The 16,818-nt window shown below is 36.7% G+C and overlaps 1 protein-coding gene across 1 annotated transcript; it reads right to left on the reverse strand.

The window, feature by feature from the left end:
• Window positions 1–3,715: 3,715 nt before the first annotated feature.
• Window positions 3,716–15,104, reverse strand: LOC143221279 (gamma-aminobutyric acid receptor subunit beta-like). The gene is given in 10 exon segments (XM_076446758.1): window positions 3,716–3,868; window positions 4,693–4,952; window positions 5,645–5,875; window positions 8,453–8,638; window positions 8,641–8,736; window positions 10,623–10,780; window positions 11,468–11,613; window positions 11,818–11,885; window positions 14,336–14,442; window positions 15,040–15,104. Coding segments are annotated over 10 exon segments (1,470 nt in total).
• Window positions 15,105–16,818: the final 1,714 nt, after the last annotated feature.

Here is a 16,818-nt window from a genome sequence, read left to right on the forward strand (position 1 = left end):
CCTTTCCCATATTATTTATATATTCGTTATTTAAGGCAGGTTATACGTCAAGTTTACGTGTGAAATTCCGACTTTTCACCCCCTCCTCTATTCTATCGAGTATCACCTATATTCCTGTATCGATCGTCTTTCCGTACAAATCATAGCTAAGTGCACGCATACTCGGTAAATATCCAAAGTCGATTTTCTCGAAAGCGAAGCTTCGAATCGACAAATTTTATTCGGGTTTTTTTTTCCATTTCTTTCCGCATATAGAATTCCCGGTTGTCTACTACCACCGTTGCTGCAACATATAAGCCCGCGAGGATGTAATTTATCAAAATTTATCGATTCGTTTTATCGATGTGTAATTCAAGTTCGCCACCATGTCCGCAGAGTTCGTTGATTCTTCAATCGTAAATGCATTTGGGTAAAACAATTATTTTCGAAAATTAATTCACGAGACATCGCGTTGCATCGTTAAATATCTTTTGATACTATCGGTACTATGCCGATAAGAGATATTTTACCTTGTTTTTAAATGAAAGAAATTTCCGTGAAAACTCGTAGGAAATAAAGTTTATCGGATATTTGCAGTAGGCCTAGAAGAGATTTCGGCTCGATTAAATTTAATGGTGAAGGCGGAATTAGCCGAACTAGTTGCTGGTGCACCCATGAACCCTGGTGATCCCGAAACGAGATGCCAATATCTTGAGAAGCTTTTGGGTAAGTTCATTTTTTCAATCGGCATGGTTCCTTGTATTTTTACCTTTTAAAATATCTTTCACGCATTCGTGAAATGTCATCATTTTATCATAGCCTTTCTTTTTCCTAACCACACGAATATCTATACGATAATAACCAGAAACGAAATATCGATGTATGTTAGTATCGCGATATGTAATTATAATTTCAAATACGACGAAATTTTGATGACAAAGAGATATATAACGACAGTTCGTTATTCGGGTATATAACGGTAAAGCAGTAGGCATATAAAATGGGCCCAGATTGACAATTGTATGTTGAAATATCGACAATCTTTTGACGAAAATTGACTAATTTCATTTTACATATTTCTATAATTTCATATATTTCAGTGGAATAAAAAATATTTCGTTTACAGTTTAATAGCATGATTCGATACTATTCGAGGACTCGTAGATAGATTTTTCGTAACATCGATAGCGGCATATGTAAAATTTCCGCTATAACGCCCTTTACATCCGTTATACAGAAATGCGAGTACGCTTCTGCGAGTAATATACGACGGGAAATATTATAAGAAAGGAACGTAGAAAATACGTGTGCGCGCGCGCGCGTGTGTGTGTCTAAATATCGGTTAGAAAATAGAAATATTGCAAATCTGTTTATTTTGCAGATCGAAAAAGAGAGACACCTGTGATGATCGATTGGCCGGAAGTGAGTGGAAACGTTTACATAGAAGACGGAGAGCCTTCGAAAGGGGAGAAACTACAAATCGCCAGAATTCATCGAAATATCGAAACGATATTAAATCAGAAAAGAAATTTTAGCGATTCGTAGTAACGCAAGCGAAAGATGGGTAAAAGAAAGATTTTTTGTCTTCAACTTTCGAAGAAGCTTGAACTAAAATTTCAATCGACGACAATTTTGTATTTATATTCGTATTTACGACTCGTCGTTACTCAACGCGGGTAGAAGAAAAACGCCAGAAGGTACAAAATCATATTCGACTATCGCGAACGAGCAATTTGTATTATTTTTAAATAATTTAATAACTATATCTTTTTATATAATTCTTTTTTTCTCTTTTTCTCTTTTTCTCTTCTTTTTTCCCTTTTTGTTATTTAAGTAGATAGATGCGTAAGAGGGAGGAAGAAATCCTCGCTGCAAGTCTCAAGGCTCGAACACGATCGAGCGACGATCGACTTGGCCTGTTCGATTATTTATTTCTTCTTTAAAAGCTTTAAAAGCTGCCATCTTTGTAATATAACTGTGCGATGTATGTATACCGAAAGGCGAAATAAAACGATGTAAACCGTAGAACGGAAATTTCACGTCTTTCCTCTTCTTCTACGTAAAATGAATACTCCAGATGATTGTTTCAGACGCTAACTTTAATTACCTTCAAATTACAGATACGTTTTATATTAAAATAATTAACGTTATGCCACGCAACCTGTACGGATCGCATTTTCAATCTTCCAGAAAAATATTCCCTAGAAAAAGACAGTTTTTCCTTTTTCACTCACGCTATTCTCTTTTCTTCGTTCGTCGTCTCCGTTCTCCTTCTTAATATCCAAATTAATATTTCGATTTCTTAAGCTTTCGACTAACGAAAATACTCTTTACATTTCCTTCCTTCCTTTTCGCTTTTCCTTTTCATTTACAACTACGATGTCTGATCCGATCTATGTCGAAAAATATCAGTGTGCTTTGTTTGGCGTGCGAGAGTTTCCCAAATCAATTTTTCTTATATTCATCGGTGAGGAAAAAATAGAAGATGCAAGTGTTGTAACACGTTCTACGCGTTTCCAATTGATATCGTAGAAATGGAGATGTTAAACGTATGCTACGATATAGCGTTACAATTAAGAGAAGAAAAATTAAGACGAATTCCCGATTCGTGAAACCTGTCTATATTGTAAAAAAGAAATAATTGCCAATCGTCGGATGATATTTTGCTCGCGCATGTATGTACATATGTATATATGTATCTGAGTTTGTGCGCGCGCGTACATGTATGTATGGAACACACGCACACATGCACGCTCGCATACATACATGCATACATACGTACGTACATACATACATACATACATAAATACATAGATGTTAGAAAATTTACGCACTTTCGTTTGTGATATTTGAAAAATATTGGCGGTCGGATTAAAAGATTTACAATTTTTGCGATTATTTATTTCGTACGTTATATCGAAAGTAAAAATGTTGCAAACACTGCGTTTCGATAACGACGTGATTTGTTGTAGGATGATCCATACTAAAATGTAATATTACCTTTTAGCTACGGTAATGATAATTAGAAGTTTTTAATCGAAGACTACTCTAGCTTGCGATATATGTTCCTAAAATTTAAATTCTCTCCGAATGATCTTCTCCTCGAATGACCTTTGTTTTTTTTACAAATTCTCTCGTCAATTTCAGTGGAAATACCATCGAAATATGAATACCAACAGCAATTATACGACGTGGATGATTCGTTTACTTTCGAAAGATGGCATTTCGATTTGGATGAGTTGGTAATTATTCGATTTTCAAATGACACGTGGATAAAAAAGAAGTTGTCAGCTTTTCTAATGAATCTATCCATTGGTGCAATTTTACGAATCTTTGCGCTGGCAATATGTTTACATCGCACGCTATCCATTCGAACTGGTGAAATATCGAGTAGGAACGTATTTCCTAAAATATGTATCATTATAGTTGAAGATTAAATCGATATACGTATCTTGAAAATATTTCCTCGTCGATAAACATTGGCAGCTTTCGATTCAGTACTTTCGATACCTGCTCCCTCTGGTCGAGAATGAACATTTCGACTCGAATTTTGGCTCGAACGTCCACTCGTAACCGTATTCGAAATCTAGTTTCGAAACTTGGTTCAAGTCCAAATAGAACTCGCTTTCCGTTTACCCGAAATTCTTGTAAATTCTTGTAAATTCTTGATTATCGATTGGTCCTTCTTTTATCTTTCATCGTATGGTAGATGGTGAGAAGATGCTGGCAATTTGGTTCAGAGAAAATAGAATACCCAGTAGATGGCGTTGAACAGCATGAAACTGACCGGAAATATGATTCTGGAATATTTGTCTATAATATTCACATCTTTGATCTTGGGCATCGATACGCGTAGAACGGACGCTCCTCTTCGTATCGCGTGTAGTACCTGCAACCATTATACATTTTCTTTATCCTAGTTTACTTCTTACTTTCCGTTTCGCGTCAAACCAACTAACTAACGGATAAATTAGGCAATTTCTCTGATCGGATTTGCTACTTAAAAAAGGAAGGAAATTCTCATATAGATTTCTTAATCTTTCTGGGCCCAACGTCGTTGATATCGTAGGATGTCGTTTTGAAAGGACAAATTATCGGGAAAAACCGGCAAATGCCACCTTGGCCGAATGGACCAACATGAAAATTCGATAACATCGTTTTAAATGTTAATTGACGATCGGAGATATCGTTATGGTATGCGCGATGTAATAAACAGAGAGGATGGAAATTATGTATTCCACAGGGCATTAATCCCTCGGTAAACTGAGAAGAAGACATAATTTATACCTCGAACGCGACACGATACTCGTTGAATTTTGTCATAAGGGTTAAAGCCAGAGGGTCTGTCCTTTCGTATCACACAGCTTTCCATACTATATCTGGCAAGGGAAGATGTATATCCTATATGCTATATCGTACCGGTGTGCATACGGTATCCGTACTATACACCCGCTACGGTTATCTCTACTATCTCGCCTTTTCCTCCGTCATCCTACAAAGCAAAGTCGGCAGCCAACTTTCTTCCACACGAATTTTCACTTTCTTTATTTCTCATTCTACTATCGTATGTGTTTCAACTATTATATGTCATTTATTTACGCGTATTTCGCTGCAATTTAGTATTATTTTTTCCAGGAAATTGATTGTTTTGCAAAATTCGAATAACGCGGACGATACGAAGGATGTTTTCAGCGAAACTTTTGCGAACGTTACCTTGGGTTTGTGTTGCTTAGGTCCTCTGTATCGGAGACCAGCGTTCCTCCCGTACGTGGTGTTGTAGGCCGCGACTCTGGAAATTCGAAAGCTAGGGGGAAACTTGGCCGGATCATGTTCTCTTCCGGTTCCAGGCGTCGAACTGCTACTAACCAGACCTGATCTGTTTCGTATACTCGGCAGAGGAGACATCCTCAGATCTTGAAGCTCTATTATGTCCGCTTCCGTTGAACCAGGAAAAGGAGAACTTGCTTTGCTTCCTACGAGATTACAGTTTCTTCGTGAATTTCTCATCGAACATTTTTCATTCTGCATACACGGACATTCTCATTTTACACGAGCAAACGATTTTCTTTTTCCTTTTATCCCTCGAGACTTGGGTCAAGCAATTTTATCCTTCTGGATCGCGATCTCTGTCGATGATCGCGAACCGATATAACGGTTTACTTTCAACGTCCATCTTAATCCTTCTCCAAACGATTTCTATACAGATACAGATCGAATTCCCTAAATGAAACCTGTTTTCTTTGCAATCTACATTTGCGTGACCGCAGCCCGCAAGATAATTACATTTCCATACAATGCGTTACATGTTTCGTAACTGTGAATCGAAACGAAACATATATGTTACGGTAAATACGATTAATCCGATGGTTATGTATAATTGCCACTATGTTTGCTAAATGTGACGATAAATATCACAACAGTCTAACGTGTCTAAATAAAGAAATTGAAAATATTAGGTCTATGTTGAATGTTCTGTCCGTTTACAGAGAGGAAAAAAATGATGCAGTTTTTCCGTTTAATGCTGATTTTTCTTTTTCCAACGATTATCATCGTATCTTTTGCCATTTTTCCAATATCGATAGGATAAAGAAAAGATATCGCATCGAAAAGCAAATGAATTTTCATCGTTAGACATTTATACGGATTGAAATGAAATCAGGCTTACCAGTTTTCGAAGTAATCACTTTTTTCTCCTCAGTTTCTTTCTTTTTCGTCTTCTTTTTGGCCCTGGCGCCCCAATAAGTGTAATTAACCGCTGCGTACTCTAGCAAAGCGGCGAACACGAAAACGAAACACATTACTAAGTAAATGTCAATAGCTTTTACGTAGCTGATACGTGGCAGTGAGCTACGTACACCGGTCGAAATCGTGGTCATGGTGAGCACTGTCGTTATGCCTGTGGGAGAAAAGATAATACCACCATTACTCTCCGATTTCGAAATTCATTTACAAAACATTGCAAACTAAAATATAGAAAAATCTTGTATTTTAATTTTATGAAATTTTACGTATCGCGAAATAACCAGCGTTCCGAATCTGCCCGAGAAATTTCTTTCCTTACGATATTACGTATAGAAAATTGACAAATATTTATAGGAACATGCCATCCCGTTCGTTCCTCTTTCCAATGGTTCTTCCAATTAATATATATTATTATTTCTCTACTCTACGCGTGTCTACGAGTACTAAATATTTATTATTTTTATGTTTTGTCGACAACACTGGTATTAGTTGTTGAATCGATGTTAAAAATTTCGATTAAAATGTGAATAAAAGTACGAATCATCGGAGAAAATTATTTCAATCGAATCGACAAACACCGCGATAAAGAATAATGTTTTCCAAAGCTCGATCTCGAAAAGTGTTTCAAAATTGCCAACAAACACTAATGTCGATATCTCGTTGTAGTTTTAATGTATTTGTAATTTCATATCCAGATCACGTCGAACAATGAAAATTACGTTTATTTGCAAACGAACGAAACGTGGAAAATTGAAATAGTAATATAACCACGAATATACGTAAATATTAATTTAAAATCCGCTATATAACGATAATATATAACGATGAGTGAATTCTCTTTACGCTTTTAATTGCAAATCGCTATTGGTTTCTCGTTTTTAATAAAATTCAAAGTGACAATGATGACGTATAATACGTTTGAATGTGCTCGTTATTATTTTGTATACGTCACAAAGTATTAAAATTATCAAAACTATCAAACTTTTACATACTTTTCTTTCTTCGTAGAATTTCTCGTTTAACGTTATTTCCATATCGCGATATATTTATCTGGAATTTACTTGAACGACTTAAATTTATCTTTTTATCGACGGTTGCACAAAATTAGTGCAAGTAGATGTTATCCCGTATAATAAAGGAGGAAAAAACGAAATGAATGAATTGTAAAATTGAAAAAGTCGTAAACTAGAGAAGATGCCAAGGTTTATTGTAATATTTGCTTTTATAAGGAAATAATTTTCTTTTTTAACTGCTCGTTTGATTGAACCTACGATTGTCCTAAAATTGTTCCTCGACAATTTCGTTCTTTCAATGTTATGTTGTATAACATTAAAGTTGAGTGTAATATCTACGTAGGAAGTATCGTGTTCTGGTATTTATGTTACTACATAATTACAATATATAATTACGCGTAATTATCGTACTTTGAAATCCTGCGAAACAGAGAAATTTCGATTTGTCGATTATAAACGATTTAAATAACAGCTAATCGAAACAAGATGAAAATAACGATAACGTAATTCAAATTCTCTGGAATAATTTTCTTTGTATCTTCGAGAAAAATTGGCAACATATTTAAAGTTCGTTTTTCCTATGGAGGAGTATTTATTTGACTCGGTGGACATGGCGAGAAGAAGTAGAGAAAGGTAAAAGTATAAATGTTTCAATTTCCGAAAGCATGGCCTGGCGAATGATCGTTTTGAAATACTATCCCTTCGATGTTTCCGACTTTTTTTTCTCTTTTTTCTTTTCTCCTAATATACGCGTAATTAACTTTCCGATATCTATCTCTCTTCTTGTATTTCGTTTCTTCGAGATTCGTACACGTATAATTCGCTTCGCTAGTCGCATTTCATCGATCAACGACACAACGTACCGTTAGTACTTTTATAACGTATCAAACGAGACTCACTTTTAACTCTGTACGAAATAAGTTTGCGAGCAAATTAAAAGACCAAAAATCTATAGTATAACCTGTATAACGCGGAATAAACAGGAACGAGATGTCTAGTATTCTAGAATTACTTGTCAAGTATGTATAGAAAATTATACGACTCGTCTTTTCTTTTCTCTGCTAAGAGTTTTCAAATTCAAATGGAAAAAAAACGAATTTCTTCTCTGGTTGTATGAAAATTAATTGCAAAAGATATAACTATAATATAAATATAGATAATTGTAATTATAAAAAGGTATAACGTTTATTTATGATCATTCGAGCGATTCGATGAGAATGGAATGGAATTTATGGCATATAAAAGATACATATTTCTATATTACAATTAATTTGGCACGGAGATAGTTGTAAGAGAATAAGAAAAGTAATAAGAAAAATTGAAGGAAGAAAGGAAATTGCTAGAGGGAGAGGAAGCATAGAATGACTCTCCCGTTAAGGAATCCAAAAGACTCTGGACGTTGCTATATATTTAACAGGATGGTCGCAACGGACGGGACTATTGCTTTTGGGGGTGCCTTTAACGAGAGAGACTGGTTTATCGTTAATCCTTTGCACTGGAATACCCGAAGCATGGAATAAAGCTGTTCTACGCGTTGATTCCTCGATTGATTTATTCCTTTCGAGTTATTCGTAAAGAATCGTTTGGGAAGTTTGATGGAATTTCTAGCGGAAGAGCTTTATTTCGTAGAAGGAAGAAATCGGGTGGAGCGCAAAGAATTAGGATATCACTCTCTGTATGGTAGATACGCGATTGATAAAATAATTGAAAATCATTACCGAGAGCTACTCTGGCGCTGGTCGCTTCGTGATTTATCCAAAAACTGACCCAACTTAACATCACGATCAAGATGCTAGGCAAATAAGTCTGGAAAACGAAGTATCCGATGTTTCTTTGAAGTTTGAAGCTCAAGGATAATCTCTGGTATATACCAGTGGCTAGCTTCTCTTTACGATCGTTCGTTCGTAACCGATTATCGTGAATTGTGGCAGTTCAGCTTCTTCCACGCCACGAACTGGAGTCTCTTTCCAATACATTACCACGTCCAACACCGTATATCCGTCTAACAAAACATACTTCTAGTTTATAACGAATTCTAGAATTCCTAGATTTTCTACAAATTTTCTAGGTTCAAACGATTTCATCCCCTTTATCCGTATACCGTTGTATACAACGTATACGACAAGTCGTTAAGAAATAACGATGAAACGCTTTAATGGCTTGTAGCATTCGCTGAAAGCAGTGAAAAGCGCTTAATCAACATACAACCTAAAATCCATTTATTTCGGAGTAAAATGTAAGTTGCGTGTTAAAGCCTATCTTTCTTCAATTTCGATACGACATTCTACGCGTGCGAATCGCGAATCGTTTTCGAGTACTCTATTCGTTTTCTTTTCTTTCCATCGCATATCGCACAAGTTTCCACGCGTTTCCCATTCGTTCTCGTAATCTCCTAATCTCCAACTGGACTCTCTCTCGTCGATAATTCAATTAGACGAATAATTTAACTTGATCTCATCGAGTATCTCTGTAAGAAGATTCGAAATATCATTTTACACCGAAAATATTGGCTTTGAAACTATATCGATTAAGCATTTTTTATTTAGGGGAAAGTAGGGTACGATCTTCTACGATTATTCTTTTCGGATAAAAGCTAAAATATACATATGCATATTGCTTATGCATAGCAACGGATTATCGATTCTTCACTGACACAATCACGATCATCCAATGACACGATCGGAACATGTGCTAGTTTAGAAATATATAATAACCCTAAATCAATTATAATTCCGATCATTGAAAAAGAAAGGTTAAACTAAACGTACGTATTTTCGAATAACACGAGTTAAACAGGCGGATCGAAAGAGTGTGAAACTGTTAATTAATAAACGAATGAAATACTTTGCACCGATGTAAGTAATTAGGATCGATGAATCGAAAGTATAAGAAATACGAGTACGTTATGAAATACGTTTTTAAATAATTAAGATAAGATAGAGACGAGAAATAAGTGAAATACAATTTTACGGAATTCGTAAAGAAATGTTTTCTAACGGATAATAGTTACTAATTAACGGTTAATAGCTGATAGAAATAAAAACAAAAAAACAAAATACTTTATTTTACTTCGTAACGAGTTATTTCGTAATTCCTTTATTTCAAATCGGACAAAAGAATTCTATTCGATGGCCAGATTTAAGGAAATCTTTAGAATTTTCGATCCTGAGATCCTTCGATTTCCAAAACGGAAATTACGATATCGTAAGAAGTAAACGAAAAGTGTCGATACAAGACTGATAATTTCATATAATTTCGCAGATTTCGAACAATTTTGCAATTACTTTAAATAACTATTCGAAATAATTATAAAAAAAGAAGTACTCAGGTCTGGCTTTAAATATGTATTTCTACTCGATTTTTTATCTCGATCGCCTCGAGATAATTATTTTACTTTGTCCGATGAAAGTAGAAAATCATTTTTTTTCCCCGGAAAATTGTTAAAAAATGTTAAAAGAATGTTAAAAATGATCCGACGTAGTCTAGAGACGGTTAAATTTCTTGCTAGTAGAAGTACTAATAAAAGTAATATATCAGGTGCAGCTGGTTCTACCATATTTTCCCCTATCTTGCTGAGTACTATGAGCCTTTAAAGACTTGGACACCTTTTCTTAATATCCCGTATAATAGGGAAAAGAAAATGACAAGATAATATTCAGCGATCGATTCTTTAATCGCGATTGCAAGATTTTGAAAAGATTCTCCAAAGATTTTTACTCTTTCCGAGTAATAATCGAGGTCGGAAAAGTTTTTGAAATTCCGTCTATCGGTCTGATAGACGTGTTGGGTGAACGGAGTTTGGAAAAGAGAGAGAGAGAGAGAGAGAGAGAGACTCGAAAGGTGTTGATAGAAAGGAAAAAGAGCTACGAGAAGTAACATCGATCGTACAGCTCTCGATCTCTACGGTGCAGTTCTGCGAATCGAGCGGATAGTAGTGCAGATCCATCATGCAGGCCAGGGTCGTCGTGAATCTCATGCCATAAGTGACAGATCCGTCTCCGGACAACCGAACGAGTTTATTTCTCTCGGTCACGTCGTGTAAGAAACTGCGAACAAAACGAAAACCAACATTTTTCTTTCTCTATCCCCTATGCTCTTTCGCAGCTTATTCACTCGAAGAAAGAAAAAAGAAAAAAGAGAAAGGAAAAAAGGAAAAAGGAAAAAGGACAAGGAAGAAGAGGAAGGTAATGGGAATAAAGAGAGATATTATCGTTTCAAGAAAATCAACTACGTGAAAAAAATTAAGGAAATAAAACAAAAAATTCTGCTCGAAACAGTGCTGTTTTTGTGTTTTGCAATTTCTTTGTTCCAAGTTTCATATAGCGACACTAAACTTTGTTCTTTCTTCCTTCTTCGTCGCAAATTTCCTTCGAAACTATGATCAAGACTACGTGGAGATATTTTGGAAAAGAATCGTAAGAAAAAGTGTAATAGTGTAAAAAAAAAAAAAAAAAAAAAAAAATCTAAAAAAAGTCTAAAAAAAAAGATGTCGAGTACTTTGTTAATTGTGGGTATATCGCGATACCAGATGAACTTTCGAAATTCGACAGACTGTTATATAACGCGATAGCGTTTAAAGCGGTGAGAAATTTATAGAAGGTCCGGAAATTCTGAAGCCTTGATCAGTTTACGATCTGGCGAGTTTACAAAGATTATTCGAAATTCCTTTTTAACATTGATTTTTCAGGTAGGAAATATTTCGGTAGCGGGTTCGAGAAAGTTTCTTGACATACCTGTTTTTGTCATTAGCGAAAAACGTGTCCGGAACCCAAATCTTTTCCGCGAAATCTCCACTAAGCGTAAGAACTTCTTCTTCTTGAGAAAATGCCAGTCTTTCGTCTTTCCAATATTGATTTAAATACATCGTTATCGTATAATCCTGCGATAAAAAGAACAACGTTGCTTCCTCGGTAACTACAGGATCACAGTTTAAATAGAGGAAATTCATTTTTATGGTAAATTTCATTAACAACTCGAAATTAAACGAACGAAAGGTCGCTCGGAGTTATAAGGTTAATTAGTAAAAGCCCAAACGATAATTTATACGGTATAGAAAATGCATAACTATGAAATACCTATTTACCATGTTTACTTCCGAGATTGCATCGAAGCTAGCGATCGTGAGATCCATGCCAACCAATAGGGGTTCTCCTGAGGAAATGAAATACGTATAGAAATTCGGAGGGTAAAAAAACAACGTTAGAAATGGTTATTATCCGAAATACACCACTGCGCATGTTTCCCCTAGGTCACAATCGAGTAGTCGATTTTTCGATCCATCTCTTCTTTCGTCGAGGCTAGTATCGAGCACATGTGCTGCGTTGTAATTTTTAAGTGGATTAATTTAAGTATCTAGCCTACTCGAGTTTTCTCCTCGCCATAAATTAGCCGTTAAGCCAAATCGAACGTTTATCGTATCGTGTTATAATTATATTTTCCACCACGGTAGATATTTACTGGAATTTTTCCAAATCCTACCGTTCAACAGGGTCGTCGAGCAAAAAATTTCTCTCTTTAGTTCGCGATGGCTCGCCAACAGGCGAGGATAAGATTTTATAATTTTAAATGGGCTATCGATTTTTTCCATTCGGATAGCTGTTATCGAACCTAACAACGTTTATTCGAAACATCCTTTTTACGACATACACGGTTAACCGGTTACGATGAAAAATCCACCTGTTTATGCCTTTTGCAACGTTATTTCCGATTCTTGGAGTCATCGATTCCCCTTTTATATCTGTAAATCTTTCTCTTAAACGTTAACGGATATTTATGGTAAATTTATTTGCTTTGAAAAATATAATACGATTTCCTAATATTTCGTCGCAGGTATTTAAGTATTAACCGCGTGGAGAAGCGACTATCGACGATCTCTTTGTCAGTTTTTATCATGTTCCTAGTAGCAATCCGATAATTCCTTCATGCCATTTTAAACTTTCTTTCCTATAGGCTAAGTTTAATTTTGAACTTTCCATACCGTAGGCTATAGTAACAAATCGAATTGAATTATTATTACTTTTGTATGCGTCTATATTATGCGATATCTTAGTTGATAAAAAATTTGCTTTCATTTAAAATGCAATAAATATTCCTATGCAGTACGGGTCTATTTTATTTTCTGAAATTCCGTGCCTCAAGGAGTTAACCAATATCTTGGCAAGTACTAGTTACTCGGACTTAAACGTACTTTTCAGCAGCGGAACATTGCGGGCAAAAATCAAAGTAACCTTCGAATCTGGATAAAAAAGAGGAAAGCAGAAGAAAGTAAATAATCGGAGAAGCGATTAGCAACTCGGAAGACTTATACGCACGATTCGCAGGAGGATATCGATACGTTTGATAAAAATATATAAGAAAATGGTAAATTATGGTATCTAACGTTCGACTTTTAGCACGTACAAAGAAATTGCGAATAACTTATAATTTATAATTAAACTTATAATTTAATACTTACGTTAAAATAATCGTTTGATATTTCTTGAAATTATATTCCATATAATACGAATAAAGAGAAAATTGTACGAAATTTCGTTCAACGTGTAAAATCTTCGATATTTGCTAAAAATTTTGCTTTATTTCGCATGTTGTTGACATAACGCTTATACCGGTATACAAAACAACTTTTTAACGCAGAAATTAGTTGATATAATTTTTTCCTAATTCTTTACGTTTGAATTAATATTTTGAATTCTTATATGATTAAGTTCTTCGAGAATAGCGTCATTTCTATCGACAATGGAGCAATCTTGGATAACGGAATTTAAATAAAAATTTAACTCGATATCCGCAATAGTTTTTTTTCTCGAAATAAAATAAATAATTAAAACTTATAAATCTATATGTAGACGATTAGTATCCTTTCGACGAATTCATTGGATTCGGATTAGAAATTTTAGCGAATGCTGTTTCTTCGTGTTCATTCGTTTCAAAATAAACAGATATAACAGACAGCAAATTCCTTTCCTTGTCTTTCTTTTAACGGAGTAATTTAACGGAGTAACTTAACGGAGTAACTTAACGGAGGTAAATTCATTAAAGTCATTAAAGTGACTGGGGAAAAAATAGCGTACATTTTCTACGGGTTTCCTTTATCAAATTTCTAAGTCGTTCCATGTGTGACGTTGAACCTTCTCGTTCACGGATCTATGAATAAATGGTACAGCCGTAGTAGAAATATTCACCGATTCCACTCTTTCGTGAGAATACGTGCCGTATTTTTTCGTTGGAGCGAATTAGAGATATCCGGATAAAGGCAAATTTTCTACACGTACACGAAGAGATTAAGGTTGTTAATCGTAATCTATATCGCAGATAAAAGAAACGTCTTTTGTTTGTTCCCTTTATACAGGTGAAGGGACATACGATTGTAAACAGTGGAGAAAAATAAATGGCTTAATCGAGCAAGCGACTTAATTGTTTTATTACGATTCGTGGAAATCGATCAGCGAAGAATCGTTGAACGAAAATGACACGTTCTACGCGCGAAAAATACTACTAGCTCGTAATTAGCGTATTAACAGGTTCTATCGAATAAGGACGCGATCACTCCGCGTAGAATTAGGCTTAATCGTTTTGAGCGTAGAAATCGAAGATGGACTTACCGCCGAAATTTGGTCTTAATCGAATATCGTAACCATCGAGGATTCGTGACATAGTTTGCGTCACATTTTCTAGTCTGTCAGATACCCCGGTGTTCTCCAGATTGGCCCTACAATTTGACAAATGATTTGGCTGAAAAATTACCATTGCGAAATAAATATCGTAAAATTATCGTAAAATAAATCTATTTCCTTTCTTTCCTAGATAATCGTTTAACCGTTTTCTCCGTGTTTTCGTATATTTTTACAAATCTTGCCCGATTAACATTATTATCCGTCTTCGTTAATGTTCGACGATGAAAACGGCTAAAAGACCGTTAACTAACGACCACTTTTGTTCTTCCAAGTATCGTAATATTTTAAACTGGTAAAATCTTACTATTGTACACGTGTCGTTATTAGAAATCGAGAAAAAGGTTTGGAATTATTAATAATTATCGATGCAGGAAATATTGGAAAGAAAATTGACTAAAAGCCGACAGAAAGCCAAGGAAAAAGCAACAAAATCATAAACGTGTATTCCAACGCAGCTTTCTGTCCTTAAAAATTAGCTGGATTTGTTAATTCGATACGCATCGAGTAGAATGTCACGTTTTCGTAGAAATATGTCGGCAAGTAGGTGGAAAATTTGAAAAAAAACGCGAGATATTGGGAAACCGTATAAATTCGTTTCTCTTGGCGTTAATTTCGATAAGAATAATCATTACCAAGCGATCAGGTGAATCATCTGTAGCAGAAGTATGATCTGCTGCAACCACATTCTGCGATGCATCCTCCGAAATTACGTCAGCAGGTAGAAGAGGACGTCATCTCGATAGGTCCTTGCACCTCGACATCGAGCTGCCAGATACTGTAATCAGATCCGGCTGGATATTTAACTTGAAATCGAAATTACCCGAAAAACAGCACGTTCGTGGGAAGATTTAAACGATATAACCGGGGAAAATCGTTTCTTTCCTACCTTTGCGACGAAATTTCTAAGAATTTCTATGGATTTCTCAGGGTTTCTAAGCGTTTCTAAGGATAACCGAGGTAGATTTTAAAAGAGAAAAAGTACGTTTCACGAGTACGCATGGTTCACGGTTCACGCATGGCGAAAAGCGAAGGCATCGTTGCACTCGAGCAAGTACTCGACGATTAGTCGTGTGAAAATGGGATGAAAATCGGAGGGAAAATATTTCGAGAGATTGGGATGTCCGTTTGCTGGAAGACGAGCGATTTGAGCGATTCGCGGCGAGATTGGCGGAATGAAACGGAGAGGTATCATTTTGATAGGAAGATTTGCACGGAGGCGTACCGGTAGACTTTAATCGAAGAGAATCTAAAGGGAAAGATAGTTTTCGTGGTTGATTTGTAAAATCGTAATTTTCCAATCGTATCGCGTTAACGCGAATTGACAGATGTCGATCTATAAGTGGGAATAATCGGAATAATGGTTTTAAAGAGTATACTGGTTGCATCGAGCGGGTGGAACGACGTCGACGGAAAGGCCGTGGACAGGATCGGCGGACATCGCCAAGGAGAGAACTCGTGTCTCTCTCTCTCTCTCTCTCTTCTTCCTGGCACTGTCGCCCTTAAAAGGGCACACTTTTTCACCACCACCGTAGAGATAGGTTCGTTCACGAGCACTGTCCAACTTGGACGCGGTTGTCGAGGATATTTTTCGACGCTTCGGATGCTGCGCGCCACGCTCACCTTCGTTCCTTACCCCTTCTTCCAGCCCGTCTCTGCTAACCTCCTTTCGGCATCTCCCGCCCCTCTCCCCCCCTCTCTCTCTCTCTCTCTCTCTCCACTTTCACTCCCTTTTTCTCCCCTATTATTTTCTACCCTTGTTCTTTCTCTCTGCTCTCTCGCGATGCTACTCCGCGATTGCCGTGTGTCGTTTTCCCTGCGAGTTTCCACGGTTTTTGCCTCTTGGCTCTCTCGGCCCGTCGTCTCGCGCGCGTTCACCTGTTCGATCCGTTAATCTTCTCGGCTGGTTGGGAATTTTTCATACTTTTCTCGATGCTCGTCATTCCCACCCCCAGCCGCGACCGTCTCTCTTTTCGTATCAGCGCGTGAAACACTTGCACGAGCCGGCTGGCTTGCTTGTCCCTTTTCTCTCTCACCTATTTATCTTTCGCCTCTTCTTCTTCTCTCGGACGCCGATAACACCAACAGGCTCTGTATCTCTGGCTACTTGGTATTCCTCGGGTCCCGAGGCGGTCCGAAGGTTTGCGCAAAATGAACCACGCATGTGCAGCCCCGTTTCTCCGCGACCTAGTGACACAGACCGAGTCTCTCTCTTCCAACCCCTCTACATCCCTCTCGCCTCGCTCCTCTCTCTTCTCCCTTCGCTCCTTTCTTCCCTTCTCTTTCTCTTGCTCTTTTGATTTCGGTGCTTCGGGATCGAAGCAGAGCCACCCTTCAGATACCTCCGTAAAACATACTCCGGCATCGAGAGTCGTTCACCTTACCGGATTGCCCCGTTCCATCCATCTTTCGCT

This window comes from Lasioglossum baleicum, unplaced genomic scaffold (assembly GCF_051020765.1).
Source record: "Lasioglossum baleicum unplaced genomic scaffold, iyLasBale1 scaffold2134, whole genome shotgun sequence".
NCBI lineage: Eukaryota > Metazoa > Arthropoda > Insecta > Hymenoptera > Halictidae > Lasioglossum > Lasioglossum baleicum.